At 41.4% G+C, this 25,521-nt stretch overlaps 1 protein-coding gene across 1 annotated transcript in view; it reads right to left on the bottom strand.

The window, feature by feature from the left end:
* Positions 1 to 25,521, bottom strand: part of ANKAR (ankyrin and armadillo repeat containing) — a 510,409-nt gene that overhangs the window by 70,522 nt on the left and 414,366 nt on the right. Inside the window, exons 20-21 of the mRNA XM_053698605.1 lie at positions 13,079 to 13,275; positions 9,730 to 9,776 (exon numbers count right to left, since the gene is read on the bottom strand). Of these exons, the coding sequence (XP_053554580.1) occupies positions 9,730 to 9,776; positions 13,079 to 13,275 (244 nt within the window). The remainder of the gene's footprint in view (positions 1 to 9,729; positions 9,777 to 13,078; positions 13,276 to 25,521) is intronic.

Below are 25,521 nucleotides of genomic sequence, written 5' to 3'. Positions count from 1 at the left end.
CCTGACTCTGCTGTTCTCCTTGTTCCTGATTCCGGCTCGTCTGACTATTCGCTTTGGCTCCTGACTCGGCTCGTCTGACTATCAGCTCTGGTTTTGACTCATGGCTTGTTATTTGACTTGTGGACTTTTTATTATTTTTTGCTATTAATAAAGGTGTGATTATTTTTGCACTTCTGGTCTCAGTCTGATTCTTGGCACCCTGACAGATGGGAGATGGGGGAAAGATATCCATGGCTTCTCCCATTCCTGTGAAATAATCTCTGTAACACGGTCTGGAACAGGAAAAAAACTTCCACAGAGGAAGGAACATCATAGTATTTATTAAGTTTACTAGACTTCTTAGGGTTGACAACAACAGAAGTATTGAAGTAGCCCAAAGTAGCCAACACCTCCTTTAATAGTACACAAAGGTGTTTAAGCTTAAATCTGAAGTTTACTTCTTCAGTATCAGATTAAGGAATAATACTGTCCGAATCTGAGACTTCACTCTCAGAGTCTACCGACGTATCCTCCTCATCAGACTTATGAGGGAGAGTAACCTGCGTAGCAGTAGGTGGAACAGAAACCTTACTATATGAATGTCTAATTTTCCTCTTGCGTTTTCCCAGCATAGGAAAAGCAGATAATTCCGCAGATACCACAGAAGATACATGTGCAGCAAAATCTGCAGTCAAATAAAATCCTCCAGGAGGCTGAGAGGAACTGCAGGGCACTGTATGTGACACCATAGAGGCTTGGGACGTTTGAGGAGAAAGCTGTGGCATTGCCTGAACAGCATCGTCCTGAGAGACATTGGGTTTAGAGGGCAACAATTTATCTTTAAATTGAAGTGTTCTAGCTAAGCATGCAGCACAGAATTGCATAGGCAAAACAATTTGTGCCTCAAGGCATAACAAGCATTTGTCAAAAGCCATGTCCATAATACTAAATTAAACATTCCCCAAATTGTAGATATTTTTTTAAATACACTGTCAATTTAAGAATTTTTAATACCACAGCTGCTTAACGTTATGCAAAAATTCTTTAAAATAATAAACCAATAAGGCCCCCTACACCTCAGACAGGCTGAGGTGCGTTACCGTAACACTTATACACAATTTGGCTGCCAGAAGTCTCTAAAACGATCATATAGTAGATCGACACTGAAGAGAGTGAAATTCAATGACGTTGCTACGCTCTGTGAATATCCGACAGCAAAGAGAAGTCACATCACCGGCAGAGAGATGAAACTATGCAGCAAGTAAAAGGCACACTTTTTTCCTCTGCCTACAACACAGGAGCTTAATTTACACAAACACTCAAGCAGTCTGTCAGTTAGCAAGCAAAGAAAACCAACTGCCAAATTTTAAGTTTATACTTAAATCCCTGTATAAAATATAAGCCACACACATACTAATAAAGTGTTTCAACAAAATTAGCCCAAAGAGGAAAAACGTCCCAATAAAGGGAAGATTAACCCCTAGTCTCAACATACATAATGTGCCTGCCCACTGCCAAAGAAAATCCTGTATAAAGGATTTTAAAAATGTCCCCATCTACTGCATATGACATATTCTTCTGAAGTGCAAGTCTCCAAGACCTAGAAAACAAAAGCACTTACCTGCAGTCTAGCTGTTCAGCAGCAAGACAGCTCACAAGGCGTGAAAGGACACATGCTCCTTACAGAGACCTGTAGAAAAAGAAAGAACAGAGTAACCAACTCTGGCTTTCTGTACCATGGGCAGCAATGTGTTAGGAAACAAAGCAAGGACAACCTCACAACTTCCTAACTGCTTAAAAGTCACCACTACTCTACTGAAGAGATTGACGTGGAAAGTACCCGAAAAAGGAATATATTTCTTCAGACTCCAAACTTCACCTCCTCCATTGACAGAGGCAAAGAGAATGACTGGGGATTATGGGTAGGGGAGTGACACTTAACAGCTTTGCTGTGGTGCTCTTTGCCTCCTCCTGCTGGCTAGGAGTGATATTCCCACTAGTAATTGAATGACGTTGTGGACTCTCCACATCTTAGGAAAGAAATGACTATTTTATTTTTAAGGAGAAAAGTTATTTTTCCTTTAGACAGTGAAAATAATAACAAGACCAAGTTTAAATAAATTATTCCTTGGAAAGTAGAGATCTTTGGACACCCTGTTTTATAACAAGGACTTAAATCATAAAGCCGTTCTGGTCAGCACAGTCATATATTTAACATAAAATCTAATTATGTCAACAATGGGACCACAAATAAGTGCATTAGTCAAACAATTTTGAAAATCTTCATCCACAGATTCTTCTGACATTTGCTTAGACACATTGTCACACCAAAGAGCTGATGTAACTGCTACAGAAGCAATGGCTACTGAAAAAAAGCATTTTGATGAAAGGTTACCAATATCATCTCCATATGTTTCCTGAAAGAGGTACTATCCACTAGAGGAATAGTAGTATGTTTTGCTAAGAAATAGCACCACCCACCATTGAAAAAGTTTCCTAAAGCTCTATTTTAGAATCCGGTTAAGGAAATATCCTATTAAAAAAAAAAAGGACCAGGCTTGGTTCACTTTCTGAAAATTATTTTAATAGGGAACAGAAAAAAAAGCCTCTGATTATTTAGGGTCTTGGATGCCTAAAATACATAAAACCTCTTTAAGCAAAGAACTAGCCACAAAAAGTAATGAGGGCAGAATCTGTGGTTTATATCTCTTTAATACACCTGTTTCTGTTTTAACAGTTGCTATCTTTATGATGAAACCTTTAATGCTACAGTTGGGTCTTCTTCCCCTTTCCAATGTGGAACATAACTCTTCTTAGGTTCTAGAGTTTTTAATTTCTTGATGTCAGAAGCTTTAATGGATATTAAAAAGTATAAGGTTAAAGGGAGAGTCAACCTAAAAAATGTTCAAATGTATTTAGATATTGTTTGCAATGATTAGTACTGCAAACAGTATCCCAATTTTGATGGAATTATGTAGTGACAGTAAAATTACTTATTATTTCACCTTCGGCTGTTTTGAGATGGCCACCTGAGCCCTCCACCCCTGACGTCATCCTGAGCTTGTAGACATCGTCCACAAAATAAAACTAGTCGATCTTGCAAGTCACCGTGATTTGCAACTCGCCGTTTATGCTGAAGGGGGCATTTTCATTGAGCAACTAAAAACAACCGCTTAGTATCATCATAGCGATAGCGGTTCTGCGGCGGACCAGTGTGTGCAGCTCCCTCAGCTAACCGGTCACAGCTCATTCAAGAACCGCTATGATACTGAGCGGTTGTTTATGTCTCCTGCTTAGTATTCTGTTAGTAAAATACAAGAAGTGCAGGCTCACAGATATGATCGATCATAGAGGATTACTACTCAGACATATGTATGGTTAAATAACAAAGTACAGCATATTATTAGCTATGAGATGTCTAGACTTGAGCAGATATTTATCATGCAATGTGCAGTCTTATGTTTGTTTATGGGAAAAATTGTGCTGTCATAAATACAGTAACATAGATCCATGTTCAATGCTTAGCCAGGTGCCAATTAAAAATGAACATGTGAACATGACTCCTCTATGATCTATCATATCTGTGAGCCTGCACTTGTATTTTACTAACAGAATACTAACAGAATACTGAGCAGTATCATAGTGGTTCTTTTTGTGTGTGATTAAAATGCAAACAGCACATGATACATTTAGGGAGCAAATGAGAAGCATGCATACATTTGTATGTTCCAGTCACAGGTCATAAAGGGGATGCCTTTATTAGTGCAACAATGATTATGATCTTTTGAACATGTTTAACACCTAGTAATAGGAGGAGCTAGAATATTCCTTTAAATAAAAATTTCTATGAGGAATTTCCTATTAAAAACACTCAACTTTACCTAGGGTCTCTCCCTAATAGCAGATGTTTTTCTGAGTATGATTGTTTTCTGGTTAAAAGTGTTACAAAAGAAAAGAAGTTAAAGAAAAAAAAGAAATTAAATAATGTAGGTAAAAATGAAAGTAAAGAGAAAAGCAAGCTACGGAAGAGTTGAGGAAAAAAATAGATATATGTGGCAAGAATCAAGAAATGACTAATTAGTATAGGAAGAAAAGATGGTAAAAACAGGGAGGCAGAATAAACAGAAAGACTAAAACAAATTACTGTACGTATAAAGAGCTGATTGGAAATTACAGTATCACTGTCACTGCACTATAATTTACAGATGGGTTAGGCATCTAAAGTGCATAAAATGATTCCTATTTCTATTCTCTCAACATCAAGTAAAAAGAAACGTTATAATTTTGCTAAAGTGTATAGTATAAAATGGGTAACAAGAAAAAAATACGGGACTATATCATATAATCAGATGATAACACAGAGGCAAACTTTGATTATACAGTAATAAAAAAGGTTTCAGGTTGCATATTAGAAAACATAAATTATGCTTATCTGATAATTTCATTTCCATTGAGGGGAGGAGAGTCCACGGCTTGATTCATTACTGTTGGGAATTAAGAACCTGGCCACCAGGAGGAGAACAAGACACCCCAGCCAAAGGCTTAAATACCTCCCCCACTTCCCTCATCCCCCAGTCACTCTGCCGAGGGAATCAGGAACAGTAGGAGAAATATCAGGGTATAAATGGTGCCAGAAGAGTATTAAATTTAGGTCTGCCTATCAGAGATATGGGCTGGAGCCGTGGACTCTCCGCCCCTCGATGGAAATGAAATTATCAGTTAAGCATAATTTAAGTTTTCCATCTAAAGGGGAGGAGAATCCACGGCTTCATTCATTACTGTTGGGAACATATACCCAAGCACTAGAGGACACTGAATGCAACCAGGAGGGTAAAAAGGCGGACCCTAATCAGAGGGCACCCCAGCCTGCAAAACATTTCTCCCAAAAACAGCTTCCACAGAAGCAAAAACGTCAAACTTGTAAAACTTTGCAAAAGTGTGTGAGGAGGACCAGGTAGTCGCCTTACAAAATTGCTCCATAGAGGCCTCATTCTTGAAGGCCCAAGACGAAGCCACAGCTCTAGTTGAATGAGCCGTGATCCTCAGAGGAGGCTTATGTCCCGCTGTCTCATAAGCCAAGTGAATCATACTCCTCAACCAAAAAGACAAAGAAGTGGCAGAGGTCCTTTGCCCCTTGCGCTTCCCAGAATACACCACAAAAAGAGATGTAGACTGTCTGAAATCCTTGGTAGCCTGAAGATAAAACTTCAAGGCACGAACCACATCCAGGTTATGAAGTAACCCCTCCTTTGAAGAAGAAGGGTTAGGACAGAATCGAAGGAACACTTATTTCCTGATTGATGTTGGGGAGAAACCCCAACCCAGTGCGCAGAACAGCCTTATCTGCATGAAACACCAGATAAGGAGGGTCACATTGCAAGGCAGCTAGCTCAGATACTCTGCGTGCCGATGCAATAGCCAACAGGAAGAGAACTTTCCAGGACAGAATCTTAATGTCTATGGAATGCATAGGTTCAAACGGAACCTTCGGCAAAATCTTAAAGACTCAGTTTAAGCTCCAAAGCGGAGCCGAATGCCTAAAGACAGGTCTGATTCTAGACAGAGCCTGAACAAAAGATTGGATGTCAGGGAGCTCAGCGAGTCTCCTATGCAACAAAACTGATAATGCCGAAATCTGTCCCTTTAAGAAACTAGCGGCAAGACCCTTCTCCAAACCATCCTGGAGAATTATGCCAAGGATATGCATGCTTCTCACACCAGGACAAGTAAGTCCTCCACACCTTATGATAGATGCGACGAGTGACTGGCTTCCTTGCCTGAATTAGAGTATCACACTTTTAGAAAAGCCTCTCTTGGCTAAGACTAGGCGTTCAATCTCCACGCAGTCAGCCTTAGAGAATCTAGATTTTGATGCTGAAAGGGGCTCTATGACAGCAGATCCCTGTGACAGGGTAACCTCCACGGTGGAGAGGATGACATCCCCACCAGATCCGCAAACCACGTCCTCCGTGGCCACGGAGAAGCAATCAGAATGGCCGATGCCCGCTCCTGTTTGATATGTGCCACTATGCGAGGTAGAAGTGGTAACGGAGGAAAAATTTAAGCTAGGCTCAATCCCCAAGGAACCACTAAGGCATCTATCAGCTCTGCCTGGGGATCCCTGGACCTCGACCCGTATCGAGGTAGCTTGCAATTGAGTCTGGACGCCATGAGATCTATCTCCGACGTTGCCAATCCGTGACAAATCTCCGCAAAAACTTTGGGGTGAAGAGACCATTCCCCCAGATGGAAGGACTGTCTGCTTGAAAGTCCGCTTCCCAGTTGTCCACACCCGAAATGTGAATCGCTGAGAGCGAGCAGTCGTGGGACTCTGCCAACTCCAGAATCCGAGGCACCTCCCTCATCGCGAGGGAGCTCCTCATACCCCCCTTATGGTTGATGTAAGCCACCGAGGTAATGTTGTCGGTCTGGAATCTGATAAAACTGACCGACCCCAGAGAAGGCCAAGCCTTCAGAGCATTGTTGATTGCTCATAGTTCTAGGATGTTGATCGGAAGGAGAGACTTCTCCCTGGACCACTTTCCTTGTGCCATCCTGGCACCCCAAACAGCTCCCCATCCTGACAGACTGGCGTCCGTGGTCACAATCTCCCAGGACAGTCTCAAGAAGGATGTCCCCATGGACAGTTGCTCCAGACGAATCCACCAAGAGAGGGAGTTCCGAGTCCGAGCATCCAGGGATATCAGCTGTGAGAGATCTGAATGATCGCCGTTCCACTGTCTCAACATGCACAAATGAAGAGGTCTGAGGTGGAACCTGGCGAATGGGATGACATCTATGCTTGACACCATGAGACCTATTGCCTCCATACATTGAGCCACTGATGGGCTTGAGGAGGACTAAAAGGCAAGACAGTTGGACGCAAGCTTCCTGCGCCGCTGATTTGTGAGAAATATCTTCATGGACATAGTCTATTATCGTGCCCAGGAACTCCACCCTGTTACTGGGAACCAAGGAACTCTTTCCTGAGTTAATCTTCCAACCGTAAGATTAGAGCAGAAGAAGAAGAGCCCTCAAATGATCCTCTCCGAGGCTGAGCGATGGCGCCTGAACCAGGATGTCGTCCAGGTAAGGCGCCACCGCAATGCCCCTGGATCTGGCCACTGCAAGCAGCGCCCCCAGAACCTTCGTGAAGACTCTCAGGGCTGTCGCCAGACCGAAAAGAAGGGCTACAAACTGAAACTGTTGGTCCAAAAATGCAAATAGTAGGAACCTGAAGTGGTCCCTGTGGATTGGCACATGAACGTAAGTCTATAGTCGTCATGAACTGTCCCTCTTGAACTAGGGGCAGAATAGATCTGATTGTTTCCATTTTGAACGATGGAACAATCAGAAACTTGTTTAAACACTTTAGGTCCAGAATCGGGCGGAAGCTGCCCTCCTTCTTTGGAACCACAAAAAGGTTGGAATAGTACCCTAGACCTCTTTCGGCTAGGGGTACTGGTATGAAAACCCTGAGAGAGGCGAGATCTCTCACACACTCTAGAAAGGCCTCTCTCTTCTCCGGTCTTGAAGACAGGTTTGATCTGCCCTTGGACTTATTCCAAGATTGAGCCAGCTTCCAAGATCCCTTGGACTGGTCTGCTTTCGCAGAGGGTTGCTGGCGCTGGGCCTTGTCCGCACGAAAGGGACGAAAAGTAGATCCCTTAGGCTTAGCCTTCTTATCCTGTGGTAGGAAAGCTTCCTTGCCTCTCGTAACCGTGAATATAAACTAATCCAATCCTGGACCGAACAGGATCTTTCCTTTAAAAGGCAGGGACAGCAGCCTCGCTTTATAGGTCATGTCCGTAGACCAAGATTTTAGCCACAGAGCCCTGCACGCTAAAACTGAAAAACCTGACACCTTAGCATTCAGGCGAATAATTTGCATATTGGCATCACAGATGAAAGAATTGGCGACCTTCAGCGCTTTAATCTTCTCCTGTATCTCGTTGATGGATGTCTCCCCCTCGACCATTTCACACAGGGATTCACACCAATATGTCGCAGCTCCAGCGACCGCTGCAACAGCTGCTGCTGGCTGAAAAACAAACCCCGTGTGCTGAAACATCTTTCTCAACATGTTTTTCAGCTTTTTATCCATGGGCTATTAAACTACGAACTATCTTTGAGGGGAATAGTCGTCCGCTTCGCGAGTGTAGAAATGGCCCCATCCCTCTTAGGGATTGTCCCCCATAGCTCAAGATGAGAGTCCGGAACGGGGAACAGTTTTTTTAAAAGAAGAAGAAGGGGAAAAGGACTACCCTAATCGCTCCCATTCATTCTTAATAATATTTGCCATCTTAATGGGAACTGGGAAAGACTGAGACACTACCCTGTCCTCGTATACCTTGTCAAGCTTAGGAATTGCAGGTTCCTCCGGTATCTTAGGTTCCGGAATCTCCAGAGTAGCAATCACCTGCTGTAGCAGAAAGCGCAAATTCTCCATCCTTAATCTATAACCAGGCTCCTCCGCCGCCGGAGGTTTAGATGACACGGACTCCGACCCAGAAGGGGCCTCCTCCAAAGAGTCGGAGTGGGCCTCGTCATCGTATAGAGCCTCTGGATCAGCCATCAGCATGGACAAACCCTGGGCCGGGTCGCTATGCGCTTAGCAGAATGTGGTAAGGCATGGATCACTTTCGAAACCGCAGATTCCAGTTGGTCCGCAAAGTCTGACGGCCAACGAATCTCTCCCAAAGGAGTAACGGTTGGACCCCGGGGTGCTGCATGTATAATCGGAGATGAATGTAGGGAACACACCTCCCGGGACGAAGAACCCTCAGAGGTGGATGGCTCAGTAGTACTAGACATCCGTTTACATTTAGATGTTGTAACTTTATCAAGGCATGTGGAACATGCAGATCAAGGCTGATCTACCAGAACCTCAAGGAGAGCCCTCCAACGCGGCAGAGTCCTCCATCGCTTGCGCGTTTGGTTAAACTAACTTTATTATATAAAAAAAGGCACCTTTATACCACCAATGGCCGGGGCACTCACCACCTCCTAGGACCCGGACTACAGAAACCACTACATCTCCTGTGCCACAGATCAACAGAGAAGGATAGATAGCCACACCCAGTCACATGAATGCCTGGCAGGATCGCCCCTGCACTAGGGAAAAACGCGCTAAAAATGGCTGTGCAAAATTTCCCTTCAAGGAATATTAACCCTTGATTCTGTAAAGATAAAAAGGCGCCACACTGTGACCCTGTCTTCTATGTTATCATTATTAATAAAAAATTAAGCAATCTTACCAGAATCTACGCCGTGGTACAGGAACACGGCCCTTCAAGTGTGACAGGTTAGTAGCCTCGCTCCTGACATGGACTTGAGTGAAGAAAGCAGGCAGAGAAACTCGTCAACGTTGATTGCTTATGGAGCTGTTAATATGAGTCGGGATGGTTTTGCAGAAAGACTCTCCCTGCATCTCTGGACTCTAACTTTCGCCCAGGCTCTCACTGAGAGGCTGACAGGACTACTTAAAACTCCAGTCCCAATGTGAAGAGTACTACCCTCCATAAGAGACTACTCCGAAACTCCGGCACTCCTCTGCCATCCTCCTGTGATGAAAGGCAAAGAAGACTGGGGGATGAGGGAAGTGGGGGAGGTATTTAAGCCTTTGGCTGGGGTATCTTTGCCTCCTGGTGGCCAGGTTTTTAATTCCCAACAGTAATGAATAAAGCAATGGACTCTCCTCCCCTATAGATGGAAATCATTCTTCTTTTTACATTAAATAAATGTTCTTACCTTCCCATGAAGAACTGTTGATAGGTGGTCCTCCATTTATAGTTAAACTATTTAAAAAAAGGAAATATACAAATATACAAATACATTAAATACTTAAAATGTGTTAAGAGAAATTAGGAAAAAACGTAGGGCATTTAAATTATTAAAAGAAAATAGTACAGACTCAGCATACAATATTTATAAGGAATGTAACAAAGCATGCAAAAAAGCAATCAAATTAGCCAAAATTGAAAATGAAAAATTAATTGCTAAGGATTCTAAGTCTAACCCTAAAAGGTTCTTTAAGTACATAAATAGCAAAAAATCTAAGAAGGATAATATAGGTACATTAAAATGTGTGGAGGGTAGCATGATAAATAATGACAGGGAGAAGGCTGAGGTACTAAACCAGTTTTTTTCTTCAGTATACACAAGAGAAGAACCATTGAATGATACTTTTGAACATAATAGAACATGCCAGTCCATACCACTAACTGGGTTTTGTTTAGAGGATATCAGGAAAAAACTGGAAAATATTAAGGTAAATAAAACTCCAGGCCCAGATGGAATACACCCAAGGGTGTTGAGGGAACTTAGCACTGTTATAGACAAACCTTTACTCTTAATTTTTCAAGACTCATTATCCTCAGGCATGGTACCCCAGGATTGGCGTAAAGCTGATGTGGTGCCACTCTTCAAAAAGGGAAGCAGGGATGATCCAGGAAGCTATAGACCAGTTAGTCTGACATCAATAGTGGGGAAGATATTTGAAGGGATTATACGGGATTATATTGATGAACATATTCGTGTAAACAAGATTATGAGTTCTAATCAGCATGGCTTTAGGAGAAATAGATCATGTCAAACTAATCTGATTAGATTCTACGAGGAAGTAAGTCAAAATATAGATAAAGGGGAATCAGTGGATGTGATATACTTAGATTTTGCAAAGGCATTTGATACAGTGCCACATGAGAGATTAATGCACAAAATTAAAGGACTGGGAATAGCTGAAAATGTTAGCTCATGGATAAATAACTGGATAAAAGATAGGGAGCAACGAGTAGTAGTAAATGGATCATACTCAGATTGGACAAAGGTAATCAGTGGCGTCCCCCAGGGATCAGTACTGGGCCCTGTTCTTTTTAATATTTTTATAAATGACTTGGAGCAAGGATTAAATAGCGACATCTATATTTTTGCAGATGATACTAAGTTAAGTAAGGTCATAAGGTCAGAGCAGGACGAACTGTCTTTACAAAGGGATTTGCTAAAATTAGAACTATGGGCAAGTGAATGGAAAATGAGATTTAATACGGAAAAATGCAAGGTTCTACATTTTGGAAGTAAAAATAAGCAGGCTACGTATTTTTTAAATGGGACAAGACTTAGCCAAACACAGGAGGAAAGGGATTTGGGAGTAGTAATAGATAACAAGCTAAAGATGGGTGCACAATGCAGGGCAGCGGCTTCAAAGGCTAATAAGATACTAGCATGTATTAAAAGAGGTATTGATTCAAGGGAGGAAAGCATAATTCTGTCATTATATAAAGCCCTGGTAAGACCTCACCTTGAGTTTGGAGTGCAGTTCTGGGGACCAATTGCTAAAAAAGATATTGCAGAACTAGAAAAAGTTCAGAGAAGGGCCACAAAGCTAATAAGGGGATTGGAGAAATTAACCTATGAGGAGAGGCTAGCCAAACTGGGTCTGTTTTCTTTAGAAAAAAGGCGCTTGAGAGGTGACATGATTACTTTATATAAATATATTCAAGGCCCATATACAGAGATGGCAGAAGCTCTGTTTATTCCAAGAAAATTGTTTCTGACAAGAGGTCATAATTTAAGGTTGGAGGAAAGGAGATTTAATCTCCTGCAACGGAAACGTTTTTTCACTGTGAGAGCAATAAAATTGTGGAACTCATTACCAAAGGAGGTAGTGAATGCCAATACCATAGATACATTTAAAAATAGTCTGGATAAGTTTCTGTATACTAACAAAATTCATGGATATGATTGCTAGTATTAAATGGGTCACATTTTAATGGGGTTATTTAAGCTTAACTGGAGCTTTTTGTAAGTATTTTAGATTTGTATAGGTTGAACTCGATGGACTTCAGTCTTTTTTTCAACCTTATCTACTATGTTACTATGTTACTATGTTACTTGTATTTAAGATGGTTTGAAGTTTTTGAACATTTTTGCTTTCATGATTCATTTACAGCATACATGTTTAAACAACATAAATTTACTTCTGTTTTCAAATTTGCTCCAGTCTCTTTGTTGAAGGAGCAGCAATGCACTTCTGGGAGCTAGCTGACCACATTGAGTGAGCCAATAACAAGAGGCATATAGTGCAGTCACCAATCAACAGCTAGCTCCCAGTAGTGCATTACTGCTTTTGAGCCTACATTAGTTATGCTTTTCAACAAAGGATACTAAGAGAACAAATCACAATTAGATAATAGCAGTAAGCTGGAAAGTTGTTTAAAATTTCTTGCCCTGTCTGAAACATGAAAGTTTAATTTTGATTTTACTGTCCCTTTAAGACTATAAATACAACAATATAAGCCAACTTAATAGTATATTCCATAAAATTATGTTACCCTGCAATTATAACACATATTAATTCCATTGTAGAAAGCAGAGATTGTTGTAAAAGAAAAACTAACCACAGAGTTAAATATCAGTCAAACAGTGAGTAATGAGGCAATTAGAATTCCTTGTTTACTGAAGAGAAGCAGTAGGTGAAAACAATTACAAGAATTGCTGTATCAATTTGCCAGCTCATGGTACTTGTGCTTTATAATACAAACTCCATGTGGCTGGAACTCATTTAGTTTACTTATATATTTAGTGTATCCCTAAACTGACCTTTATTACACTGAATACTTATGCACAGAATTAAAACAAAAGTTATTAGAAAGCCAGACATTAACTTCTGCACAAAGCCTTTCTTAAAGGGATGTGAAATCCATTTTTTATTTCATGATACAGATAGAGCATGTGATTTTAAACAACTTTCTAATTTACTTATGTTATCAAATTTGCTTCATTCTCTTGGTATCTTTAGGTGAAGGACCAGCAATACACTACTGGGAACTAACTAAACAAATCTGGTGAACAAATAATATTTATGTGCAATCAGCAGTTAGCTCCCAGTAATGCATTGCTGCTCCTGAGCCTACCTATGTATGCTTTTCAACTAAGGATACCAAGAGAATGAAGCAAATTTGGAAATAGAAGTATATAGGAAAGTTGTTTAAAATCACATGCTCTGTATAAATAATGAAAGGAACATTTTGGGTTTCATATCCCTTTAAGTAAAATATATATTTTTTTATTCAAAATGATTGTTCTTAATTTAACTTACCTGAGTGAAGGCAGACCTATATACTGCTGAATTTTAAATTCTTCTGTGAAGTCTTTGGATATTTTTGCATCTTTACTTAGATTATTGATTAGCAGGGCATATAGTTGCGGTCTGTTTCTACATTCCATAAGCAGATGGCGGTAGGCACTGCGGTTAAAAGTTAGATATCCCAGTGCATTGGCACAAGACACTTGGACCTTTAGTACAGACATTAGGACATATAAGATAACAGTAGCTAAAAAACAAAATTTATGCTTACCTGATAAATGTATTTCTTTCTTGACACGGTGAGTCCACGGATCATCATCAATTACTGTTGGGAATATCACTCCTGGCCAGCAGGAGGAGGCAAAGAGCACCACAACAAAGCTGTTAAAGGGACACTGTACCCAAAATTTTTCTTTTGTAATTCAGAAAGAGCATGCAATTTTAAGCAACTTTCTAACTTACTCCTATTATCAATTTTTCCTCGTTCTCTTGCTATCTTTATTTGAAAAAGAAGGCATCTAAGCTTGTTTTGGGTTCAGTACTCTGGACCGCAACTTTTTTATTGGTGAATGAATTTATCCACCAATCAGCAAGGACAACCCAGGTTGTTCAACAAAAATGGGCCGGCATCTAAACTTACATTCTTGCATTTCAAATAAAGATACCAAGAGAATGAAGAAAAATTGATAAAAGGAGTAAATTTGAACGATGCTTAAAATGTCATGCTCAATCTGAATCACGAAAGAAAAAATTTGGGTACAGTGTCCCTTTAAGTATCACTTCCCTTCCCACAAACCCCAGTCATTCGACCAAGGGAAAGGAGAGAAAGGAAATAACACAAGGTGCAGAGGTGCCTGAGGTTTATATACCAAAAAACTGTCTGAAAAGCAGGGCGAGTTGTGGACTCACCGTGTCAAGAAATAAATAAATTTATCAGGTAAGCATACATTTTGTTTAGTTTCTAATGACACAGTGATTCTACGGATCATCATCAATTACTGTTGGGAATCAATACCCAAGCTAGAGGACATAGATGGTAAGGGAGGGACAAGACAGGCAACCTAAACAGAAGGCACCACTGCTTGAAGAACCTTTCTCCAAAAGGAAGCCTCAGCCGAAGCAAAAGTATCAAATCTATAACATTTAGAAAAGGTATGCAAAGAGGACCAAGTTGCAGCCTTGCAAATTTGTTCCACAGAAGCTTGATTTTTGAAGGCCCAGTAAGAAGAAACAGCCCTCGTGGAAAGAGCCGTGATTATCTCAGGAGGCTGCTGTCCAGAAGTTTCATAGGCTAAACAAATTATACTCTTCAGCCAGAGCGAAAGAGAAGTAGCCGTAGCTTTCTGACCCTTGCGTTTCCCAGAAAAACAGACAAACAAAGCAGAAGACTGGCGAAAGTCCTAAGTCGCCTGCAAGTAGAATTTCAATGCACGCACCATATCTAGGTTGTGCAGCAAATGCTCCTTATTAGAAGAAGGATTAGGACACAAAGAAGGAACAACGATTTCCTGATTAATATTCCTATCTGAAACAACTTTTGGAAGGAAACCTAACTTAGTACGTAGAACCACCTTATCAGAATGAAAGATAAGATAAGGTGAATCACACTGCAACGCAGAGAATTCAGAGACTCTCCGAGACTCTCCGAGCAGAAGAAATGGCAACAAGAACAAAACCTTCCAAGATAACATCTTAATATCTAAGGAATGCATAGGTTTAAACGGAGCCTGCTGTAGAACTTTAAGAACAAGGTTAAGACTCCAGGGACGAGTAACAGGTTTAAACACAGGCCTGATTCTGACCAAGGCCTGACAAAAGGACTGCAGGTCTGGCACATCTGCCAGACGCTTATGCAACAAAATAGACAAGGCTGACAAACCCTTCTCCAGACCCTCCTGGAGAAAAAACAAAATCCTAGGAATCCTGATTCTACTCCACGAGTAGCCTCTGGATTCACACCAATACAGATATTTACGCCATATCTTATGGTAAATCCTTCTAGTCAAAGGCTTATGAGCCTGGATCAAGGTCTCAATGACCGAATCTGAGAACCTGCGCTTAGATAAAATTAATAGTTCAATCTCCAAGCAGTCAGCTTCAGAGAAACGAGATTTGGATGAAGGAAGGGGCCCTGAAGAAGGGGGTCCTTCCTCAGAGGTAGTCTCCAAGATGGAAGAGATGACATTTCCACTAGGTCTGCATACCAGATCCTGCGAGGCCACGCTGGAGTTATGAGAATCACTGACATCCTCTCCTGCTTGATCCCAGCAATGACTCATGGAAGGAGAGCGAATGGGGGAAATTATGCTAGACTGAAATTCCAAGGGGCCGCCAGGGCATCTATCAGTACATTCTGTGGATCCCTTGACCTCGAACCGTACCTTGGAAGCTTGGCATTCTGCCGAGATGCCATGAGATCCAGCTCCGGCCACCCCCATTTGAGGGTCAAGCTGGAGAACACCTCCGGATTAAGTTCCCACTCCCCGGATGAAAAGTCTGCCAGCTCAGAAAATTAGCTTCCCAATTATCGACTCCTGGAATGTGGATCGCAGATAGACAACAGTTGTGGGTCTCCGCCCACTGAATAATTTGAGCCACCTCTGTCATGGCCAAGGAACTCTGAGTGCCTCCCTGGTGGTTGATGTACGCCACTGACGTTATGTTGTCCCACTGGAACCTGAAAAAACGGGCTAAAGCTAACTGAGGCCAGGCCAGTAGAGCATTGAAGATTGCTGTCAGCTCTAGGATGTTTATGGGGAGATCTGACTCCTCCTGAGTCCATAGACCCTGAGCTATCTGGTCTACAGATAATATTAAGAGGAGGAACCTGCCTCTGGGAGGAAAAGTCTTGAATTCTAGTTTGTACCCCTGAGATACGATGTCCACTGCCCAAGAATCCAGATCATCTTGTATCCAAGCTTGAGCGAATTCAGAAAGTCTGCCCCCCTCTGGATCCGCTCCCGGATCGGGGGCAGGCCCTTCATGCTAATTTTCAATCATTTGCAGGCTTCTTAGATTGCTTCCCCTTGTTCCAAGACTGATTGGGCTTGGACTGTTCCTGCTTGAAAGAGGGGGGGGAGGTTTACCTCTAAAGTTTCGAAAGGAATGAAAATTACTCTGACGCCCTTTCTGTTTATTTCTCTCATCCTGTGGGAGGAAATGTCCTTTTCCTCCTGTAATATCTGAAATAATTTCATCCAAGCCCGGCCCAAACAAGGTCTTACCCTTGTAGGGAATGGCCAAAAGCTTGGACTTAGATGAAACATCCGCAGACCAGGATTTCCTCTATGGGAAATAGTGGTCCTCTTGGCCAAAGTGGAAATCGTTCCTTCCACTTTAGGAACCGTCTGCCACGACTCCTTAATAGAGTCAGCTATTGGAAACAATTTCTTGAAAATTGAAGATGGAGAAAAAGGAATTCCAGGCCTCCCGTGCAATAATCTCTGTAGCATGGTCTGGTACAGGGAAAACCTCCACCGCGGAGGAAACATCAAAGTACTTGTTTAGTTTACTAGGATATCTTAGGATTTGCTACGACAGTCGTATCGGAGTCGTCCAAGGTAGCTAAAACCTTCTTAAGTAACAGGCGGAGGTGTTCCAGCTTAAACCTGAAGGATACAACTTCAGCATCAGAAGAAGGAATTATACTGTCAGAGTCTGAGATTTCACCCTCAGACACTACAAAAGTGATTTCCTCCTCAGACTTTTGAGAAAGGGAACCTTGGCTAGCCACAACCTGATCAGAAATCTTACTGATTCTTTAAACTTCCTCTTGCGCTTTTCCTGGAGTATGGGAAAAGCAGACAGCGCCTCAGATACCGCAGAGGACACCTGGGAGCAATTGTGGTTATTAATTAGTTTAAAGGGTATCCATTGTTTCCAAAGAGTTTATTAGGAATCAATATATGTTAATACAATAAGAGAAATATTTACAGGTATATATACACATCTATTTTACAGCAAAACAGTCCAAATAATTAATACAGGGCAACTCTACTACAACCCCAATTTGTTCAATACTGCCAAAATAATCCTAGGGATATACTTAGCCAAATTCACCAATGTGTCCAACATCAGCCATCATTTTCATCAGGAGATGGAAGAGAGAGAGGAAAAGGCTTTGGTGTTCCAGTTTTTTATACCCCAATTCCATTGGGAATGGTTTATCAAATGCCATTCAAAGGCTATTGGGAGTGTTCTTCTTAGACAGACACTAGCCAAAGAACTACTTGAATATTCAATTTTAAAACCAGCTATGTGAATTGCAAGGGATAAAATCTGTGAGCTATATTTTAATATTCCAGTGATAAAATGTCACCACAGCAATATCTTGCAAAGAAAATCCTACCGGATTGTGAGAGGAAACGCAGGGCACTGCATGCACAGCATCCGCTTTAGCTAATGGTGGCTCATGATCAAAAAGTCTATCCCTATAACACAAAGTTCTCTCAATACATGAAGAACAAAATGGTACTGGTGGTTCCACCTGGGAGTCAAAACATAGTTTGCATGCAACAATCTGCAAAGCATCTTGATCCATCTTATAACAAAAAAGCCCCAAAAGAGAAAATAAAAACTGCTTTTATTTTACCCTTAATAAGATAACTGATAAAAATGCTACTGTGCCTTTAAAATATATGTATTGAAAAAAATGGAGCAGATATACTGCAATTCCCCAGGCAACCCTCTACACCTCAGCAGCCTTACTGAGGTGCCTACCTGTCCTGCTGCAATTGATCTGGCTGAACTCCGGACCTGTGAATCCGTCATCTGAGCCCGTCTATAGCTGAGCAGGCAACATCTGCGTCACTATTCCGGAAGCTGAATTCACCGATACTTTCTCTTCAGAGAGAAAATGGAAAGCGGGCCAACTAACCTCAGCCTCTGAAAGGACCCACCACTTTTAAATCTGGGGCCGTCCCGGCAGTCGAAATTACAAGTTCCGATGGAAGTATGGTCGTACTAAAAGATTATACAAAAACGGCCCATAAACCTCACAAAAGTCCTGCCCAGATCTCATCCAGAGCTAAGGACACAAACTGAGCCACCAATAACAATAAAAAAAATGTCCCACAGTGCCAGCAAACTGCCAAACTATTAACCCTTAATAGGATCAATAATAAAATGTCCCCTTAATTTGTTAACTGGAGCTAGCTGCTCAAGTTCCAGATTTTCCTTACACTTAAAGAAAAATTAAACATGGCACTTACCTGAAAATCAGTCTGTCCAGCAGCAGGACAGCTCACCTGGTTTGAGAGGGTGACACTCCTCACATGGACCTGTGGAAAAGGAAAGAACTGAGTAAGCTTACTCAGGCTTTCAGAATAAGACAGCAAAATTGTTTGAGAAAGCGCAGTGAGGATTGTACCCCACAAGTTCCCAATTGCTTAAAAGCCACCACTGCCCTACTGAAGAGACTGACGTGGACCAAGGCTAAACCCCAGGAAAGATCAGAGCAAACCTACTCTGCTTTAAAATAATAAAATCTTGATTGCAGAACTTCTTATCAGACACCGAAAACTTCACCACCTCCTTGCAACGCAGGCAAAGAGAATGACTGGCGTTTGTGAGAAGGGAAGTGATACTTAACAGCTTTGCTGTGGTGCTCTTTGCCTCCTCCTGCTGGCCAGGAGTGATATTCCCAACAGTAATTGATGATGAACCGTGGACTCACCGTGTCATTAGAAAGAAATGTACTATTTCTCCTGTCTGTGAAATAATTTGCACCTATGGCAATCAGCTAGAAATCCTTCCTTAACCAATACTATTCCTAACAAATGCTATTAAAAAAGCAATACCACAAATAAAAATGTGTTCTGTGAATTGTCTCAAAATATTTTTTCTTCTGACCACACTACAGCTTGAAAGCTTTGCAAACCTTTATAATTAGCAATCAACCAAAAACTATATGACAACTGTACACAATATGTAATGAAGCTATATAAAATGTAGGACTTCATACCAGTTTAACATTCATAAACATTGATTTAAACTTGAGTCTTTTCAAGTTCATTTTCTACAGCATTACAACTTATTATTACACTTAAGTGAAGGGAAAAAAAGCATAAAATACAATAAATATACTGTATGTGTTGTTTTTATTTTCTTTACATACCTACACAGGGCTAGATTATGAGTGGCGTGCTAACTGTTGGACGCAAGCGATAAGGGGTTTATTGCGAGTGTTTGTGCGCATTGGAAGTAGCATGCGCATTACAAGTTGAAAGTAAACGTGTGTCAGGTTATCACAACTTCAGAGCTCTGGTTAACTTTTACGCTCGAATAAAAAGTAGCACAAAACACATTTAAAAGTACAGTTACACTCATAATAACACAATCTAATGAAAATTATTTTTTTTTTGTAAATTGAAATAAAAAGTTATAAGGGCTCAAAGATATAAGGTCTCAGGTGTTAGGAAGAAAAAAAAGCTGCAAAGGGCTTTAACATAGACACATACATACAATATACATGTCTAAATATGTATATGTATGTTTGTATTTTAATATATATATATATATATATATATATATATATGTGTGTATACATATATATATATATATATATATATGTATTTATATGTACACATATAAACACATAAATACATATGTATACATATACAGACATATATATCTATTTGATTACAAAAAACAGAATTTATGCTTACCTGATAAATTACTTTCTCCAACGGTGTGTCCGGTCCACGGCGTCATCCTTACTTGTGGGATATTCTCTTCCCCAACAAGAAATGGCAAAGAGTCCCAGCATAGCTGGTCACATGATCCTTCCTAGGCTCCGTCCACCCCAGTCATTCGACCGACGGACAGGAGGAAATATATATAGGAGAAACCATATGATACCGTGGTGACTGTAGTTAGAGAAAATAATTCATCAGACCTGATTAAAAAACCAGGGCGGGCCGTGGACCGGACACACCGTTGGAGAAAGTAATTTATCAGGTAAGCATAAATTCTGTTTTCTCCAACATTGGTGTGTCCGGTCCACGGGTTCATCCTTACTTGTGGGAACCAATACCAAAGCTTTAGGACACGGATGAAGGGAGGGAGCAAATCAGGTCACCTAAATGGAAGGCACCACGGCTTGCAAAACCTTTCTCCCAAAAATAGCCTCCGAAGAAGCAAAAGTATCAAATTTGTAAAATTTGGCAAAAGTGTGCAGTGAAGACCAAGTCGCTGCCTTACATATCTGGTCAACAGAAGCCTCGTTCTTGAAGGCCCATGTGGAAGCCACAGCCCTAGTGGAGTGAGCTGTGATTCTTTCAGGAGGCTGCCGTCCCGCAGTCTCATAAGCCAATCGGATAATGCTTTAAAGCCAAAAGGAAAGAGAGGTAAAAGTCGCTTTTTGACCTCTCCTTTTACCAGAATAAACAACAAATAAGGAAGATGTTTGTCTGAAATCTTTAGTAGCCTCTAAATAGAATTTTAGAGCACGGACTACGTCCAAATTGTGTAACAAACGTTCCTTCTTTGAAACTGGATTCGGACACAAAGAAGGTACAACTATCTCCTGGTTAATATTTTTGTTGGAAACAACTTTCGGAAGAAAACCAGGCTTAGTACGCAAAACCACCTTATCTGCATGGAACACCAGATAGGGCGGAGAACACTGCAGAGCAGATAACTCTGAAACTCTTCTAGCAGAAGAAATTGCAACCAAAAACAAAACTTTCCAAGATAATAACTTAATATCTACGGAATGTAAGGGTTCAAACGGAACCCCTTGAAGAACTGAAAGAACTAGATTTAGACTCCAGGGAGGAATCAAAGGTCTGTAAACAGGCTTGATTCTAACCAGAGCCTTAACAAATGCTTGAACATCTGGCACAGCTGCCAGCCTTTTGTGAAGTAAAACAGATAAAGCAGAGATCTGTCCCTTCAGAGAACTTGCAGATAATCCTTTCTCCAAACCTTCTTGTAGAAAGGATAGAATCTTAGGAATTTTTATCTTGTTCCATGGGAATCCTTTAGATTCACACCAACAGATATATTTTTTCCATATTTTATGGTAAATTTTTCTAGTTACAGGCTTTCTAGCCTGAATCAGAGTATCTATTACAGAATCTGAAAACCCACGCTTTGATAAAATCAAGCGTTCAATCTCCAAGCCGTCAGTTGGAGGGAAACCAGATTCGGATGTTCGAATGGACCTTGAACAAGAAGGTCCTGTCTCAAAGGTAGCTTCCATGGTGGAGCCGATGACATATTCACCAGGTCTGCATACCAAGTCCTGCGTGGCCACGCAGGAGCTATCAAGATCACCGAAGCCCTCTCCTGATTGATCCTGGCTACCAGCCTGGGAATGAGAGGAAACGGTGGGAATACATAAGCTAGGTTGAAGGTCCAAGGTGCTACTAGTGCATCTACTAGAGTCGCCTTGGGATCCCTGGATCTGGACCCGTAGCAAGGAACCTTGAAGTTCTGACGAGACGCCATCAGATCCATGTCTGGAATGCCCCATAATTGAGTTATTTGGGCAAAGATTTCCGGATGGAGTTCCCACTCCCCCGGATGGAAAGTCTGACGACTCAGAAAATCCGCTTCCCAATTTTCCACTCCTGGGATGTGGATTGCAGACAAGTGGCAGGAGTGATCCTCCGCCCATTGAATTATTTTGGTCACTTCTTCCATCGCCAGGGAACTCCTTGTTCCCCCCTGATGATTGATATATGCAACAGTCGTCATGTTGTCTGATTGAAACCTTATGAATTTGGCCTTTGCTAGTTGAGGCCAAGCTTTGAGAGCATTGAATATCGCTCTCAGTTCCAGAATGTTTATCGGGAGAAGAGATTCTTCCCGAGACCATAGACCCTGAGCTTTCAGGGGTTCCCAGACCGCGCCCCAGCCCACCAGACTGGCGTCGGTCGTGACAATGACCCACTCTGGTCTGCGGAAGCTCATTCCCTGTGACAGATTGTCCAGGGTCAGCCACCAACGGAGTGAATCTCTGGTCTTTTGATCTACTTGAATCGTCGGAGACAAGTCTGTATAATCCCCATTCCACTGTCTGAGCATGCACAGTTGTAATGGTCTTAGATGAATTCGTGCAAAAGGAACTATGTCCATTGCTGCAACCATCAATCCTATTACTTCCATGCACTGCGCTATGGAAGGACGAAGAACAGAATGAAGTACTTGACAAGAGCTTAGAAGTTTTGATTTTCTGACCTCTGTCAGAAAAATCCTCATTTCTAAGGAATCTATTATTGTTCCCAAGAAGGGAACTCTTGTTGACGGGGACAGAGAACTTTTTTCTTTGTTCACCTTCCATCCGTGAGATCTGAGAAAGGCTAGGACGATGTCCGTATGAGCCTTTGCTTTTGACAGAGACGACGCTTGAATCAGGATGTCGTCCAAGTAAGGTACTACTGCAATGCCCCTTGGTCTTAGAACCGCTAAAAGGGACCCTAGTACCTTTGTGAAAATCCTTGGAGCAGTGGCTAATCCGAATGGAAGTGCCACAAACTGGTAATGCTTGTCCAGAAAAGCGAACCTTAGGAACTGATGATGTTCCTTGTGGATAGGAATATGTAGGTACGCATCCTTTAAATCCACGGTAGTCATAAATTGATTTTCCTGGATAGTAGGTAGGATCGTTCGAATAGTTTCCATTTTGAACGATGGAACCTTGAGAAATTTGTTTAGGATCTTGAGATCCAAAATTGGTCTGAATGTTCCCTCTTTTTTGGGAACTATGAACAGGTTGGAATAAAAACCCATCCCTTGTTCTCTTATTGGAACAGGATGAATCACTCCCATCTTTAACAGGTCTTCTACACAATGTAAGAATGCCTGTCTTTTTATTTGGTTTGAAGATAATTGAGACCTGTGGAACCTTCCCCTTGGGGGTAGTTCCTTGAATTCCAGGAGATAACCTTGAGAAACTATTTCTAGCGCCCAAGGATCCTGAACATCTCTTGCCCAAGCCTGAGCAAAGAGAGAAAGTCTGCCCCCCACCAGATCCGGTCCCGGATCGGGGGCCATCCCTTCATGCTGTTTTGGTAGCAGTGGTAGGCTTCTTGGCCTGCTTACCCTTGTTCCAGCCTTGCATTGGTCTCCAGGCTGGTTTGGGTTGTGAAGTATTACCCTCTTGCTTAGAGGATGTAGAATTAGAGGCTGGTCCGTTTCTGCGAAAGGGACGAAAATTAGGCTTATTTTTAGCCTTAAAAGACCTATCCTGTGGGAGGGCGTGGCCCTTTCTCCCAGTGATGTCTGAAATAATCTCTTTCAAATCAGGTCCAAATAATGTTTTACCCTTGAAAGGGATGTTAAGCAATTTTGTCTTGGAAGACACATCCGCTGACCAAGACTTTAGCCAAAGCGATCTGCGCGCCACGATAGCAAACCCTGAATTTTTCGCCGCTAATCTAGCTAATTGCAAAGCGGCATCTAAAATAAAAGAGTTAGCCAATTTAAGTGCTTGAACTCTGTCCATAACCTCCTCATACGAAGATTCTTTATTGAGTGACTTTTCTAGTTCCTCGAACCAGAAACACGCTGCCGTAGTGACAGGAACAATGCATGAAATTGGTTGTAGAAGGTAACCTTGCTGAACAAAAATCTTTTTAAGCAAACCCTCTAATTTTTTATCCATAGGATCTTTGAAAGCACAACTATCTTCGATAGGAATAGTAGTGCGTTTGTTTAGAGTAGAAACCGCCCCCTCGACCTTGGGGACTGTCTGCCATAAGTCCTTTCTGGGGTCGACTATAGGAAATAATTTCTTAAATATAGGGGGGGGGACAAAAGGTATGCCGGGCCTTTCCCACTCTTTATTTACTATGTCCGCCACCCGCTTGGGTATAGGAAAAGCGTCGGGGGGCACCGGAACCTCTAGGAACTTGTCCATCTTACATAATTTCTCTGGAATGACCAAATTGTCACAATCATCCAGAGTAGATAATACCTCCTTAAGCAGTGCGCGGAGATGTTCTAATTTAAATTTAAATGTCACAACATCAGGTTCAGCTTGTTGAGAAATTTTTCCTGAATCTGAAATTTCTCCCTCAGACAAAACCTCCCTCATGGCCCCTTCAGATTGGTGTGAGGGTATGTCAGAACAGTTATCATCAGCGTCCTCTTGCTCTTCAGTGTTTAAAACAGAGCAATCGCGCTTTCTCTGATAAGTAGGCATTTTGGATAAAATGTTTGCTATAGAGTTATCCATTACAGCCGTTAATTGTTGCATGGTAATAAGAATTGGCGCACTAGATGTACTAGGGGCCTCTTGTGTGGGCAAAACTGGTGTAGACACAGAAGGGGATGATGTAGTATCATGTTTACTCCCCTCATTTGAGGAATCATCTTGGGCAATATCATTATCTGTGGCATTACTGTCCTTACTTTGTTTGGACACTATGGCACAATTATCACATAAATTTAAATGGGGAGACACCTTGGCTTTCATACATATAGAACATAGCTTATCTGATGGTACAGACATGTTAAACAGGCTTAAACTTGTCAACAAAGCACAAAAAACGTTTTAAAATAAAACCGTTACTGTCACTTTAAATTTCAAACTGAAAACACTTTATTACTGAATATGTGAAAAAGTATGAAGGAATTGTTCAAAATTCACCAAAATTTCACCACAGTGTCTTAAAGTATTGCACACCAAATTTCAGAGCTTTAACCCTTAAATTAATGGAACCGGAGCCGTTTTTACATTTAACCCCTATACAGTCCCAGCTATATGCTTTGCTGAGACCCAACCAAGCCCAGAGGGGAATACGATACCATATGATGCCTTCTATAAGCTTTTTCAGTGATTCTTAGCTCCTCACACATGCATCTGCATGCCTTGCTCTCCAAAAACAACTGCGCATTAGTGGCGCGAAAATGAGGCTCTGTCTATAACTAGAAAAGGCCCCCATCTGAAAAAGGTGTCCAACACAGTGCCTGCCGTTTTTCTAAACAATCCCCAAGATTATAATAACCATTAATAGTTAGAATCTGCAAAATATGCCTAGCAAAGCAATCGTTTTAGCCCAGAAAAATGTCTACCAGTTTTTTAAGCCCTTATGAAGCCCTTTATTCTTTTATTTAACTAAGAAAATGGCTTACCGGTCCCCATAAGGAGAAATGACAGCCTTCCAGCATTACATAGTCTTGTTAGAAATATGGCCAGTCATACCTTAAGCAGAAAAGTCTGCCAACTGTTTCCCCCAACTGAAGTTACTTCATCTCAACAGTCCTGTGTGGAAACAGCAATCGATTTTAGTAACTTCTGCTAAAATCATCTTCCTCTTACAAACAGAAATCTTCATCTTTTTTCTGTGTCAGAGTAAATAGTACATACCAGCACTATTTTAAAATAACAAACACTTGATTGAAGAATAAAAACTACATTTAAACACCAAAAAACTCTTAACCATCTCCGTGGAGATGTTGCCTGTGCAACGGCAAAGAGAATGACTGGGGTGGGCGGAGCCTAGGAG

Source organism: Bombina bombina, chromosome 1, assembly GCF_027579735.1.
Source record: "Bombina bombina isolate aBomBom1 chromosome 1, aBomBom1.pri, whole genome shotgun sequence".
Classification (NCBI taxonomy): Eukaryota; Metazoa; Chordata; class Amphibia; order Anura; family Bombinatoridae; genus Bombina; species Bombina bombina.
Note: the sequence above shows the minus strand (reverse complement) of the source record. Positions and strands in the feature narration are given on the sequence as shown.